This window comes from Sturnus vulgaris, chromosome 14 (genome assembly GCF_052056855.1).
Source record: "Sturnus vulgaris isolate bStuVul1 chromosome 14, bStuVul1.hap1, whole genome shotgun sequence".
NCBI lineage: Eukaryota > Metazoa > Chordata > Aves > Passeriformes > Sturnidae > Sturnus > Sturnus vulgaris.
The window spans coordinates 2,895,520-2,911,059 of NC_142256.1; the positions used below are offsets into that span (position 1 = coordinate 2,895,520).

A 15,540-nucleotide genomic window follows, 5' to 3' on the forward strand; every position below is an offset into this window, starting at 1 on the left:
CATTTTGTGCTGGATCATCACTCCTTGGGTTTATTCTTATGGTGGGGATGCAGTGGAGTACAGGGTGGTGGATGTGGCAGGAATTTATTTCCTCCATGCATCTTTCCCCTTGAGGCAGAGAGGATGAGCTGGAATGGTACAGAATTAGCTCCTCAGAAGAATTTCTTGCATTAGGACATAAAGCTGAAGAAATAAATCCCTCTATGTCCCAGACTTTGTAAATCTGGCAGTGGATAATGCACGATACAAAAGCAGCATCTCCAAGTTTTCTTCCAAGGAAAAGCTGTGACTCTAGGTGCCCATTGGAACCAGGGGCCATTCAGGGCTGTCAGGGCTGAGTTTCCCTGCAAATCCAGCCAGGATTCCGGGAGAATCTCCCATGTGGCTTAAAGCTCCAGCCTAAAATTAGCAGCTGAGGTACGTGCAAACACTTGCTGGAGTGGGAAGGCAGATTTTTAGGGTGTGGGAAGCTGTATTTATTATCTGTGCTTCCCTCACCTCAATCCCGTTCCTTAGGAAGCAGGAGCTGAGAGCAGCACGATGGCATTGGTGCAGAAGAAGGGACAGGAAGGTGTTGTGTCCCTAAAAAAGGGCATTTTGGGTGCCAGGGCAGGGGCTCAGTGTCACTGATGCTCCTCAGCACTGCCAGTGATGCTGTTCTCCAGCAAGGAGAAGTTGTGGGCTGCTCCAGGGAGGCATGGAATTGGGGTTCTGCTCCAGTTCCACTCTCCATAAGGAGAGCTCTTGGATAAGTTTTTTTCTCATTCCCACAGGCTTCTTGCTCTTTGAGTGTTCAGTTCAGTCTGACACTGGGTGTTTAACACAGGTGTTAGCTTTGATTTCAATGAGTTTATTCATGAAGTGACTCCCACGCTTTGTGTATCAGGAGCTCTTTACCTGTCTCCAGCCCCTCATCTCCCTGCAGGAATTCCTTCAGTTTGGGTAACCCTGGATTTGTTCCTCAAAAACTTTTGATCAACCCCTGGATTGCTTAAAGAGCCCAAGCCAACCTTGGCGCTCGTGTGTGGCTGACTTCATCCCTCTGTTTATTTTCTTTAATATATTTGAGGTCTTTGTCCTGACCTGTAGAACTTTATATAACCTTGTTCCTCCCTCTTGGTGCTTAAACTCTGTAACCTTTTACGTTGTCTCACTCCTCCCTTCAGGATATATTTCCATGGCACATCCAGACCTTCTCAGAGGAATGTTCGGCTGCTTTGCTCGTCCTGCTGCTGGGTGGGAGGAGAAAAGTTGTGTTTGGTGACCTTGTGCATCCCGGAGTGATGGGGGGGGCAGGAATAGCCATCCTTTTGGGGACTTCTCCCCTTTTCTGACCCCTCCTCAGTGGGATGAAGTGTTTGGAAAGAGAAGGGGGGAGAACAGCACAGAGCAGCTGCTCCTCCTTGCCTTTCCCAGCTGTTTCAAGTGTGATTGAAGCTGTTCTGGGACTTTTAACACAATAAATCTAAACTCAGCTGTGTTGTGGCTCCCTAAACTCTTACAATAAATTTATATAGGGGAAATTAACCCTACTTTTTAGTCTTAGACTGGCTGGGCATTGTCTGTGACACTAATGAGATGCTGCTGCCACATGCTCCAACCGTTCCCCTGAATAAATCCCCTGCTAAGCCGAGCATGTGAAAATCCAGGCGTCAGGTCCCCTCAACAATGATTACTTCATCCCACATTTGTGGAGGGCTCCTTGAGCTCTGGCACCCTACAGCAGCATTTCTGGGATTTCAAGGAAAAGGGTTGTGCTGCTGTTGGGGATGCAGCACATTCCCTGTGACCCTGGCACAGCCCAGCCCCTGGTGCCCAGCAGGGATGTGTTTACACTGCTTTGATTTCTCAGGATGCATTTGCAGAATGTGATTTCTCCAGGTTGAAAATTTGAGGCCAGTGGATTTTAGCTCTGGACAATCAGCTTTGCTCGTTGTTTCCTGTAGAAATTGCCATGAAGGACAAAGTGCCTGGTTTGGTTTCTTGGCTTTAATACCTTCTTTAATCTTTCCTTTCACAGCAGTGAAACAATTCTGGCACATCTCCAGACCCAAACCCTAGGCGTCTGCAGAGCCAGACCTTGGTTGGCCATTGGGTTTGGAGGTACCAGAGGGTTTAAAGGGGTAAAAACTCAAGATAGCTTCATTTCAGGAGCCCACAAGGTTCCTCTCCAGAGCAAGGATTTATGGAATGGAGGTGGGAGCAGTGTGTGCCTGCCCTGAACATCATTTGCTGCTCACCATGCAAGTGAAGGACTGGAAAAGATGCAGTGGAAGAAACAAGTTAATCTCTCTGGTTCTTCTAAACTAATCTAAATAAATCCTAAATAAACTTGGAAATGACTCAGCCTTTGCTGCTGGCACCTTTGGGATGGTTGTGTGTTAATTTGTAAAGACACATCTAAATAAATTGAAATATTTATGAGATGGAAGAGAGTGGGAAATGCCCTGAGAGTTGCTCACTGCCAGCTGGTGTCCAGCAGTGCTGGTTGTCCATCTTCCCTAAAAGTGTGACATGGCCAGGAGGGAAAGGTGAGGGTGGAAAAGATGGAAAGGGAAGAAGGACAGGGGATGGGAAGGGAAACAGGAGGGGAAGGAAAACTAAAGGGTGAAAAAAAAGTCTTTGGAACCGTGCTCGTCTGAGTGGGATTAAACATCAACACAGGTGGGAGAAGAGAACGGGTGAGGGGGTGGATGTGAGGATGCAGGGCAGGTTCAGGAGAGGCTGGGGGGCACGGCCGGGGTGCCGTGGGGGCTGAGCAGGGCGGTCAGAGGCTCAGCAGGGGCGATGCGGTGTCAGCCACGTACACCGGGGCCGGGCCGGCCTGAGCGATGCTCCAGATGAGATGAGAACAGATCCACAAGCGCCGAGTCGCGATGCTGGGCGGAAGAGCGGCCAGAACAATAGCTGGAGCCTGCCAGGACGGCGGGGGGGACACGGGGACACGGGGACACGGGACGGGATTTCTGCACCACCCTGCCCAAAATCCCCCGGACGCTTCCAGGGCGGGCTGCAGGTCGCTGGGAGAGACTCGTTTGGAGCGGCTGCTGTGCCAAAACAGAGACAGAGCTAAAGCCAGCACAGCCCCGACGGCAACGGGACAGAGCTGGCACTCCTCAGGCAATCCAAGGGAAATCCACACCCCTGCATCCCGAGGGATTCCTGCTCCTGCATCCCAAAAATTCCTGCTCCTGCATCCCAAAAATTCCTGCTCCTGCATCCCGAGGGATTCCTGCTCCTGCATCCCAAAAATTCCTGCTCCTGCATCCCAAAAATTCCTGCTTCTGCATCCCAAGGAATTCCTGCTCCTGTATCCCAAGGGATTCCTGCTCCTGTATCCCAAGGGATTCCTGCTCCTGCATCCCAAAAATTCCTGCTCCTGCATCCCAAGGAATTCCTGCTCCTGTATCCCAAGGGATTCCTGTTCCTCCATCCCAAGGGATTTCTGCTCCCTCTCCGGGACGATCCCGGGCTGCCCCCACGCCGGAGGTTCTGGTGTTTTGGGGTGTCTCTCATTTCCCCCCTCTCCTGTGCCGTGTTTCCCCTCGATCTCACCCCGTGTTTGCTTTTCCTCCCTTTTCCCCCTGCCAGGGCGGAGCGGTTCCTCCCTGGAATTTGAAAACCCATCCCGAGCCCCTGGAGCGCTCCCCGCGTGTCCTCCTTCCCTCGGGCGATGCTCTCGGGGGATGGGGACCCCCATCCCGGGGCAGAGGGACCCCACAGCCCAGCCCAACCACCTGGACCAGCCTCGGGAAATTTGGATATTTCCCAAATTATTGCTTTGAATAACGACAGCTCTAGAAAAGATTTACATTTCAACGCGGGGATGATTAAAGAAAAAATCTTCTGCCACTCCTCAGTGCATCCTTCAAGTCCTTCAAAAGCGCTTGCAAATGGGGGTTTTGGCTTTTTCTTTTTCCTTTTTTTTTTTTTTTTCTCCTCTGAAGGATAATACTTAAGTCCTGCAAAAAGAAAACAGATGGAGAAGAAGACAATGAAAGAAAACAAACCCAGAGCCCGCGGGGAGAGCAGCAGTGGCCGGGCACAGCAGTGTACATACATCCATAGATAAATATATTTGTGTAAACTTTAAAAAATCAATAGATAGATAGATGCTGTTTGCACATATTGGTCTAAATCATATGTAATTTAAAACTATGAAATTAAGACAAAACATTGACATGTGGCTCATATTTGATATATAAAACATACTTGTCATGATATATATTTAATATGTAAAACACACGTGTTTTGTAGCACAAATATCAGCTATTATATCTAATTAACTTCCTTTAATCCATGATATTTCAATGTTAATGTACAACTAGATATCTAAATACTGAACCACTCTGTTACAGTATTGAAAACATCTTTTTATTTTTTTGTGGTTTGGTTTGGTTTTTTCCTCATTCAAGGCCTTTTTGTGGAAAAATTCGGGGTTTTGTCCGATGCAAAAATGCTTTTCTCCCCCCTGCTTTTTTTTTTCCCCATAAATTAGGACCAGATCCAGCAGCCTGGCAGAGCAGGGAGAGGTGATTGGTGCTCCCTGCCCTGTGCTCAGCCAAGCTGAGAGGGGATTTCCAGTGGGGCCATGCACAAATACTCCTTTGGAAATGCAAAAAAATATTTTTTTTAATATAGATTTATATTTATATATATACATACATGTGTATATATATATATATATATATATATATATAATATATATATTTATATATATAATTTTATATTTATTTATAGGATATTTATATATATTATATGTACATACATGTGTATATATATTATATATATTATATATTAAAATAATTTTATATTATATTTATTTATAGGATATTTATATATTATATATACATGCATGTGTATATATTATATATATTTATATATTATATATAAAATAATTTTATATTTATAGGATATTTATATATATTCAATATATTATATTTTATGTTATATTATTTATAGATTTAGATTTAGATTTAGATTTAGATTTATAAATATGGAATTTGTGGGGATAGGCTGTGGTGAGATGCTGTTCCTGGAGCTGCTGGAGCAGTAGGGTGGGATGTCCCCTCCATCCCTCTCTGGGTGTCCCCATGGATGCACAGCCCACTTTTACTCCACCACCTTCCCAACTTTCCAGCCATCCCAAGGAGATCATTTTGATATCAAGCTAAAATTGCCACTTTTCCTGGCCGTGCTTCCCTGTCTCAGGAATGGGATGCAGCATTCCCTGTCCTTGCTGTGTCCCTGCATGCACAGCACAAACTCCTCTGGAGGAGCTCACTGCTGTGCTCTCATTCCCTTTTAATCTCTGTTTACCATCTCTTATCTCCTGATGGTTTTTTTTTAAAACACTATTTGCAGTAAATATCCCCAACTTGAAAGAGGGTTAAGGTGCACGTAAAAAAAAAAAAAAAAAAAAAAAAAAGCCTGAGTTATACAAAATTCATTCACGTGTCAGCTTTCATCTAATGGCAATTAAAGCACCTCATATAAACAAATCATTAATAGAAAACCCTGGATAAAAGCTGTGTTTTCAGTGTCTCACAGCCTCTGTAACCTCACTCATGAATTATCATCCCTGATCTTTCCCAACCTTCCCATAACTTCTCTTATTGACAAAAATGAGTAATTCTCCTGTGACCAGGAGGTACCTGGGAGGCCTCACCGTGTCCCTCGACCACTGCCAAATGGAAGAAAAAATATTAATGATGCTTTAAAATGGCCCTGGTGCTGTGGCTGTGTGAGACCCCCACGGGGTGAAGATGCTGCAGCCCCTGGAGGTGCTGGGTGGGGAAATCCAGACCCAAAGGTGCCCCAGGGGAATGGAAAACATCCAGGAGGCTCCAGGCTCATCCTGAGCACCCTCTGGGCACCCAGATGCTCTCAGGGGTGGATTTAAAAATCATTTTTACTTCTAAAAAAGTGGGACAAGGACCAAGCACTTCCAGCTGTCGCCTTTCACCAGCCCATGGGAACATCTCCCCTGTTAAATCCCAGGACCTGGGCTCAGCCTTTCCTCAAGGTGCATTAAATACTTCATAAAAATAATTCCCAGGATAAACCCTGGACTCTCCAGCCCCTCTGGAGAGTTGGCAGCATCTGGAAAAGCTGCTAAGAACTGTGAGAAGAGACCTGGCAAAACACAGGAACAAATCTCTTTTCTTTTTAAACTGGTTTATTCTACACAAATCTTTTAAACAACATTCATAAAACATTAATTACAAAAATGTGCTAATATAGGGTAGGTTTCTTTCTTTTTCTTCTTTTTTTTTTTTTTTTTATTCCAACAATCAGAAATTCACATTTTGAAAGGCTAGGCATACTTTTAAGAGACACATTCACTTTACTTCCAGATACAAAATTTTGAAGGGTTATAAATCACTTACAAGGAGCAGATGTAAAAAAAAAAAAAATTAAAATAATTTTAAGCTTCAGGATCTGATTTCAGCATTGAATTGAGCAGCTGCTTTTGGACCACTGGCTCTGCTGCTCTGCCCAGGGTGCCCAGCAGGCCTGGGCATCTCCCAGGACCAATTTCAGAGCCTGGAACTTAGCAGAAAAAAATGGGATTACAGAGCTACCAATGGTGCTGCAGCCTTCTATTGAGTCTTTCTAGTGGGTACAGATGGAGAGGGTGAATCCCACCCCAAAAACCCATGGGCAGGCTGTTTTCCATCAACAGCAGAGCAAATGCCAGCTGGGACAGGGCATGGCTTTGGAATCTGCTGAGCAGGGTGATGGCAGCCAGCTTGGAGGTCCTGCTTCAAAAACAATTACCCAAAACGGCCAAAATTCAAGCCTCCACCCCAGTGCTCTTATGTGGAGCCAGCTCCAAAATCCACCCATCTGAAAGCAAATATTTGGCTTCATCCTGCTGGATTTCAGGGCAGGGGAGGGGGAGAGGGGTAATTTCCTAATTGCCCTCAGCTCCCCAGAAAAAAAATCCTGCCTCTGGCTCTAACGGGTTTAAAAGGCTGAAACGGGATATGCTGGGAAAGTTCAGGCCTGGGGAAGTCGTGTTCTTTCCCAAAAGGATTGGGTTGAACACTCTCAGCAGCCAAATCCCAGCCGGGCTCAGGCAATTTGGCCATGGCTCCCCACGAGGGGAGCATCACCTCGGTGCAGAAACCTGTAAACAACTCATCTGACACACCACGATTAAAAATCTACAAAAAGGACCAAAAAAAGAGCTGAATTCCTGGGTAAAACAGCACCCAAGTCTTGTCTCTAATGCTACAGAGGTGGTGCAGGGTGAGCCTTGGGGGGCAGGATAAAAAGAGGAGAAACTTTGGAGGTACAAAGCCAAGTTTTGCAGAAAACAAGAGGGATTTTGTGTCTTTGCTCTCGGCTGGGGAGGTGGATCCCAGCCCTGCACCTGCAGGGTTTCACCACCGAGGTTCAGGGGAAAAGGGGACGTGGGGACACTGGCAGGGTCTGGCCTTGAGGGGAGCACCGAGGGCACGGCAAAATATTTGCAAAAATAAAACTCCCAAGCCCCCCTGAAAGGGGCTGTGCCGGTGGTCCCACCAAAGCCCCGTGATAACCTCGCTGTCACCAGGGATTAAGTCCACAGAGTGGCTGTGCCAGCAGATAAAGGACCTGGAGCAATGACACGGGGTCACCCCTGCAGAGCTCCCAGAGCTCCTGCCACCTCTGTGCATGCTGCCAAAGCTGCACAAGGCTCTCAAAAAGAAGAAAACTGATTTTTTTTTATTTGTTACTTGCCCACAGAGCCCCTCTCCACGCCAGTTCCACGCCTGGTGCTACTCAGAGCACCTTGGAGGGGGATTTAAGGAGCACTTGTCACCCACATCACTGTCCCCAAAGGTTACAAGGGTGGCTTGTAAGCACCCAAAAGAGCTGCTCAAGTCCACGTTTGGTTTGGGGGCATAAAGGTGGAGGGAGGGGGCTGCTCTGCTTGCCTTGGCTTTCAAAAATCCAATTTTGAAATCCAGTTTCCAATTTTCTGCTTCCAGCTGGAAAAGGAGAAGCAGACTCTGCCAGCGTGGAAATGATAATAGAGCTAAAATACTCAAGGTGACCCAAAACAAAAACTGTGGGGTGCAGGAGCACACAAAAACCAGGAATGGTTTGCAGTGAAGAATGGAGAGAGCAAAAGTCTCAGCATGATCTGTCCCCTGCATTCAGAGGATTTGGAATTCACCTTTATCCAGGTGAGGATTATTTGGCCACTTAGAGATGTGAGTGTCAGCCAGGGTTCAAATCCAGAGCAGGTGAGATCCTCAGCACCAATTCAGGCTGCCCAGAGCTAATTGCTCCTGGCACCCTCGTACCAAAGAGAGCCTTTGCTGCCAGGCAGAACATTCCCATGGCATGGCCAGGGAAGGGCAGGAACGTCCTTGCCCAGCTGCTCCACCTCCCTGCTGGCTCCTCCAGGCAGCTCAGCCCAAGGGGTGATGAAGCTCCTCGAAAAGCACCACCATGGTGGGAGGCAGAGCCAAAACCTCCTGAAATCGGGGGGTCCCCACACCCCACGGTACCACAGCAGACCTGCAGAAGCTCTCTGCCTGGCTGGCCATTAGGATGTGGCCTTCCCACAGCTCCCACAGCAGAGAAATGTTAGGAAACCTCAACCCCAGCCAGAGAGAGGCCAGAATTTGATCAATTTAAGCTTTGTGACTCTGAAACTTGTGTTTGCCTGGCTGCAGGACCTCAGGGCAGGGCAAGCTGCAGTGAAGCAGCTCCTGCATATTGTTTCAAAACTGAAAAAAGCTCTAAGCCATGAATCATGGCACTTCCCAGGCAGCTCCCAAAGCCCTGCTACCCATCCTATCACAAACACAACCATCCCTGGAGCCCTTCCAGCTCAGCTGTCCCCCTCCATCCCTCAGGCAGAGCAAGAGGAGTTAAACTCAATCCCTCACTCTGCAGTAGAACAAAAAAAAAAAAAAAAAAAAAAGAAAGAAAAGACAACAAGTTGGTTTTGAACACCCTTAAGGTAAAGATTTAAGAGGCAGCCCCAGCCCAGCCCCGAGCAGGCGCTGCTGGGACACGTCCTGTGCTCACTGCACACTTACATAAAGCTCTGCAGCTCTGCAAACACCCTGGCCAAGGGGTGAAGTGGGGCCCTCACTGCTCCCTTCCACCCCTTTTCCCACCCCAGGGGCTCAGCCCACTCCCCTTCCCTCGCTGGTCCCCAAATCTGGCCCAGTCTGGAGTGCTGGGCTCCCCCTTCCCTTCCCAGAGCAAGGGAGAGGGGCAGGAATCACAGCCTGGCACTCACAGGGGAGGGACAAAGTTGGGATTTTAATCAGAAACTGAGTAAAAAGCAGCCCCAAAGGGGATGTGGATGTGCTGGGCTAGGACAAGATGACCCTGATGGAACAGGAGGGGCTTTGGGATGAAGTTTTTGCAGCACTTTGGTGTCACACCACCAGACCAGCACAGGCTGAGTTTGGAGAGCAGTGCAAGCCCTCCCTGCTGTAGGTGCTGCAGTGACACAATCCCACCTCTCACAGGCACAAATCCTTGCAAACTGCCCGAAAAAGGCCAAACGAGACCCACAGCAGCAGCAGAGATCTGACAAACAAAGCCCAAATACTCCCTGAATGTTGACACTGCTCCAACCTTTGCCCTTCCCATTCCCATCTGTGTTTGCTGATGAGGAGAGCTTCCATGGCTGCTGTCCAAAGCTGCCTTCCCCCCTTCAGAATTTGTCCTTGTGTCCACCAAGGGCAGATTTTGACCAGAGAGACACTGAGTGTGGTTTTGGGAGGCTGGTACCAGGCATGGGGCTGGGATAGGATGAGGGGTGGCTTCCTCTGACCAAGCTGGGGTGGCCAAGAAAGCACCTCATGGCTCCAAATCTCCTTGATGGTCAATAATAAAAGCCATGGGGAAAGATCAAAATTTAGGGGGGACAGATGTGGGTACCAGCACCCCTCCTGAGCTGCTCTGATGCCACTGCAGTGCTGAGAAACCCTCACACTAAATCCAGGTTCCTCCCAGGCCAAGGACCTTTGCAGGCATATGGAGCAGTTACAGCAAGTGGAATTCTGTAAAATTTGGGATTTGAACCATGAATCTCCTTAGGAGCCAGGGAGGCTTTGCCACACAAAGTCTGGGTGCAGCCATCAGTGGGCTCTGCTGTGCAGCTGCTCCCTCTGCCCAGATGGGGTTTGGAGACAGCTCTGCTCATGCTCTGCTTGCTCTGAAGAAGCTACTCTGGAATTTAAATATCTCATAATCTCTCCTTTGGGGGGGCATTAAGGTCCAAAACATGATTTAATGAACTTCATCAAACTCCAATGTGAATTAATGCCCCAAAACTCGCAGAAGGAGTTACAATGAGGAGTTTGTTATTTCCTTCAGCTGTCAGAGGGCTTTGAAGCTGCCCCACTGCCAAGGCTCCCACCCAAAAAAACACCACATTAATACCCTGCCTTAGGCTAAGTCTGGCAGATCCCAGCTGGGGTTAGGTGGTTTCAAGCCCTGCCTCCTCCTGCAGCTCCCTCTGCCTCCCGTGGCTCCCAAAACTCAGTGATGGCTCAGCAGAGCCACAGCAGAGGATGAAATGCAGGCCATGGAGGGTAAGAACAGTCATGGGAAAGCGTATCCAAGAAAGAGACAAGTAGACATCTCGTTTTATATCATAAACAGACACGTCACAACACACCAGGTAATTTTCCAGCTCGTACAGGGACAGAAGGGCCACAAGACCACAAGACCTTACAATGCATCAGCCAACAGGGGTTAAAAAACAGGGCCAGAGGGACATGCAGGGTCCTGAGCCTATTATGTACAAAAGTCCCACTGCTGCCCGTGGGAGGGGCATCCACTGAGCCCAGATTTCCACAGCAAAAACAAGTCCTGGTGTTACAAACCCCCACACTCGCCTGGAGGCCAAGGGATGATTCCCACCACACATGTCCCTCTTCAGACATCTCAGTTTTTTAGTGGCAGGTGAACAAAATGAAAATCTGATGAAGGATGGGTTTGCAGTCAGGATAAATGTGAGTTTTGTTTCTTGCTCTCTCCCAGGAAAAGGTACCCCAGTCCCAGCTGTCTCCTTGTTCACACAGGGACCCACCAGGGCAGGAGAACTTCCCTTCTCACTCATTAGCCACGCTCATTAGCCATCCCTGGAGATGATCACAGAATCATGGAATGGTTTGGATTAGAATGAACCTTAAAACTCATCTCATTCCAGTGCCTTGCCATGGGCAGGGACACCTTCCACTATCCCAGGTATCTCCCAGCCCTGTCCAACCTGGCCTGGAGCACTTCCAGGGTTGGGACAGTCACAGCTTCTCTGGGCAATTTGAATTTCTCCAATTTTCTGTGGGCAGTGATGGATTCGTGCCCTGAGCTCTGCTGCCACTCAGTGTGGTGGGTAAATCACACCCCTGGCTGTGTGATTTCCTTGCACTCCTTCCCCCTCCCTCGGATCAGCACTGACCCTGCACAGCTCAGTGACCACACACAGGCTACGAGTTAAATGCTACTGGGGCTGTCCAACCCTTTGGAAAACGGCGATTCCCCACCAATACTGACTCATGCTTATTGCTGCATAATACACGACTGGCCCCCCAAAAACAGCCCTGTGCCCTGAGCCAGCAGCACCCCCACATCTGTGGGTGCCCCTGAGCCCAGCAGGGAAGCCACATCCCAGCACAGAGCTGACTCAGGGGCTCTGTCCCAACCCTGTGTGCCTCAAAGCCACCACAGTGCCCATTTTGGTGGCCATCCCAAAGATTTGGCTCCACGGAGCCGGGCACTGTGGGCTCTGCAAGGAGCTGCCCTTCTCTTTTGCAGCTCAAAAGCCCAATCATTGATTGCTGGGTGGGAAAACGGAGGTGGAAAGCGGCCAAGGGACCTGCTGGTCTCATCCACGCGTTTTTAAGGCATATTTTGCAGGAAGGGTGTGCTCCCGTGACTCCCATGGCTGGAGCCAGCTGAGCTCCCTGTCATCCCAGCTGCAGCTCCCTGGGGGTGTGGGAGAGCAGCGGGAAAGGAGGAAAGAAGGAGATGAAAGCGGGACTCGCTGACATTTATTTGGTTTGTGCATCAGACTAAAGCAGCGTTTCCTCCTTCGGATCTCTGGCTCCAAAACAGCCCCAGGTGCTGGACGGGGAGGGGGCTGTCTCACTTGGATGTGACACCCGAGTGACACTGGAGGAGGAGGAGGATGGACAGCTGCATGGTTCAACAAGTTCCATCCGTGGCCTGCTTGGAAAAGGCATTTATTAGCTGTAAACCTCTGTCGTGACGTATAGAAAACCAGGGAGAGGAGCGGGAGCTCGATCAAGTTTGAATCCTGGTGAGAGTTGTCCTTAGAAAAATGGTTAGAGAGGGAAAAAAAAAAAAAAAAAAGAAGGTGGCTTTGAAATCAAAACTGTCCCAAAAAAAAAAAAAAAAAAAAAAAGAGCTTTTCTGCTAGTTAAAAGCCTTTAACTAGAAGAACTTTTTGTGTTTTCTCCTTTACAAACGTAGTGCATCTGCAATCAGTGGGAATTACGGTCCGTCTGGGGAAGGGGCCGTGCTGGGGCTATGGAGAGGCTGCTGGTGTCCCAGGGAGAGCCGGGAGCGGTGTCACATGTGAGCTTCGGAGGCTGGGCAGCCTGGCAGCAGCTCCCCGTTCACCACGGCCTCCGAGCCCAGCATCTTGTCTTTGCCACAATCCAGGCGCTGCTTCTTGAGCATCCTCTGGTGCACCAGCGGCACCACGGAGAGCACCAGGCCGCCGATGATGGGCGGCACCCCGGCGAAGTAAAAGGCTGCGTCGTAATTCCCAAAATAATCGTTGAGGTATCCTGGAAGAGAAGTTAGAGCCTCGTCAGCCTCATGAGCTCGTTAGTCTGATGACCTGCTTTGAGTGCAGCTTGCGTCACCCACCAGATTTGGGGAGATTTTTAAAACAATTTTTTTTTTTTTTTCCCCCAGTCTGCGTTTCTTGGAGTTTTTACACCCTTGGATTAAAGGATGTGTGCAGCCAGTGCTGTGTACCAAGGGAGTGGAGGAGGAAAGCCCCAGCCATCCTTCCTGTTTCACCAGAGCAGGACACAATCAGCCACATCCCAGACAATCCCAAATGCAAGCTGGGACCTGTTAAACCCAACACTTCTTCCCAGAGGCTTGCCAGCCAGGAGGCAATGGGAAAAGTGGGCAGGGGCTGTTCTTCTGCTGATTGTCTCCATCTGGAAGCCCTGCCCTTATGGATATTTTATCTCCAGCTGTGAAATACACGCTGCCAGTTACAAACAATAGCCAAGCCTTTAAAACCCAACGAGGTTCTGCATCTGTCTGGCAAGTTCCAACACAGCCAGGCATCCTCGGAGAATAACACATGGCCATTGATCAGCGCTGGAAAATCCCTCTGAGTGTCTCCTGTGTAGCCGTGGAAAGGAGTTTTAACCCTTTAAGTGTGGCAGAAATAAGATGCACAGTTACATGGTCATCTTTCATGACAGAAAGAAAGAGCCAAGTTTATTCAGAAACACACTTGGTTTTATAGCCTGACTGCAACTCCCAGAGTAGAGAAAAGGTGATTGGTTCAGAGAAAAGACACCCCATTGCCAGAGCCTGGGCACACACCACAACAGGTGTTCTATCTTTGTTATTAATTCCTTTTTATTTTGACCAGATTATCACCCTGGGAGAAATTCTCCCTAGCCTTGAGCTGGACCAGCTCATGGGCTGGGAACAGAGCTGAGAAGCTCCAGCCTGGAATATTTTTCAGGCTGTAATTTTCTTACTTTTCTCAATATGTGTCCCACACTCCTGTGTGGACACTTCCCTATGGATTAGGCCAGTTGAAAGGGTCCCTTCACCCAGCAAGCCCCACTCGGTGGGTGCTGGGGCAGCACCCTCCCAGTGGGAGGGCTGTGACCCCCGTGTTCCTTCCCCAGGGTGTCGAAGTGAACTTTGCTGCCGGAAGCAGAGAGATCGGAGGGGCTTATCCAGCTTTGGCTTAGTGCTGCTGATGCTGAGGTCCTGCTGCTCAGGGGCAGCTCTGGCAAAGCCCTCGCTTTTTAAGGACGTTGGGGTTATTGCTGTGCTGGAACACAGACCCAGGTCTTGTGGAGGCTCCATCTCCAACCTCAATTCCGTCTAAAAAGACTTCTAGAAAAGTATTATCTGACAAATTTTAGCTCAGCTGCAAACATGTGACCTTGGCTCGCTGTCCCCCCAATGATCACCTCTCATCAGCCTTGAGAAAAGCCCTGAAATGCCACCAGATGTGGCATGGAGTGATGCCACCCCCATTCTCCAACCTCCATGTGACCTGATAAACCAAAAGACTCAAACCAGCACTTCTGGTCTCACACCAAAACACCAGCACGGGTGAAAGCTGCCACCACCACATCCCTGCCACCCGCCGTGCCCTGGTCCAGCCCCGCGGCCTTACCAACCTGCTATGGGCGTGCCCGCGGTCATGGGCACGGCCATCAGCCCCATGAGGTACCCTATGGCCTGGGACGCCTGCATGGGCCCCACCAGCTCGAAGGCAATGGGGGCCATGATGGTGGTGAAGAAGCCGTCGCAGAGGCCGAGGAAGAGGCAGATGACAATGACGCCCTCGAAGCCTCGGCACTGGGGGATCATCATGCACAGGAGGCCCAACAGCATGAAGGACGCAACCTGGGGAGACAGAAGCGGGCATGAGAGTGGGGATGGGCAGCAGGAAGAGTCCTGGAGATGGCCCTGAGCAGGTCAATGTCACTGCTGCCTCCCCTGGACCCGGCAAAGCCATCCGGTCGCTGCTCCTGTCTCGGAGAGGCCCTTAAGAATAACCCTTTAAGAAGGGTTAAGAAGGATTAGCTGCTGGATTAGCTGCTAGATTTCAGCAGTTTGTTCTTCAAAAACCACAAGGAGGTGAAAGGGTGTCGGTAGTTTGGGAAGAGTTGCTACCATGGAGTTGGATTGCTGAACAGACACCTCGGATCAAGTAACTCCTCTTACACATTTCTGTGGTAAATTTTCTTCCCTCCCAGCAGACAGTGTGATTGGCAGCTATCAGAGTGTGGACGCTCTGTAGAGACACCATCCCTGCCCTGCTGTGGCTGGCCAGCACCTCCATGGAGGGTTGGGCACTCCGTACCTGCAGGTAAATCTTCTTCAGCCCAGGAATGCAGTCGCCAATGCGGCCCGAAACCAAACGCCCCAGCCCCGACATGGCCCCGATGCAAACCAGGAGGATCCAGTCCTTTTTGGTTTCCTGAAATCTCTTCTCCACGTATTTGACCTAGGATGGAGGGAAGGACACAAGGATGTGAAGCTGCAGCACGCTGATCCTTCTCATCTCCCCAAAAGGGATGAAATCCATGAGCAGAGGGCTCGTGGATTTGGGGTGGCTGTGTGACCCTCGTGTCCACACCACACTGACCTGCACACTCCACCCACCCCAAACCCAACAGGCCCTTCCTCTCCTGCTACTGGTGCTGGTCCTTAGGAGCACTGGGAAGTGATGGCACAGAGAGGACACACAAAACCATATCCATCACCATTCCTGTTTACAGGATGTGCAGCACTTCCTTGGCTTCGAGGCTTTTGGTGCCTCTGCCCCTCCTGCCCCTC

The 15,540-nt window shown here is 49.5% G+C and overlaps 1 protein-coding gene across 1 annotated transcript in view; it reads right to left on the bottom strand.

Annotated features, from left to right (window-relative positions):
* Positions 1–6,253: 6,253 nt before the first annotated feature.
* SLC16A2 (solute carrier family 16 member 2) overlaps positions 6,254–15,540 on the bottom strand; it is a 41,182-nt gene continuing 31,895 nt past the window's right edge. The window contains exons 4-6 of the mRNA XM_014877151.2: positions 15,065–15,208; positions 14,376–14,604; positions 6,254–12,776 (exon numbers count right to left, since the gene is read on the bottom strand). Of these exons, the coding sequence (XP_014732637.2) occupies positions 12,556–12,776; positions 14,376–14,604; positions 15,065–15,208 (594 nt within the window). The 3' untranslated portion in view covers positions 6,254–12,555. The remainder of the gene's footprint in view (positions 12,777–14,375; positions 14,605–15,064; positions 15,209–15,540) is intronic.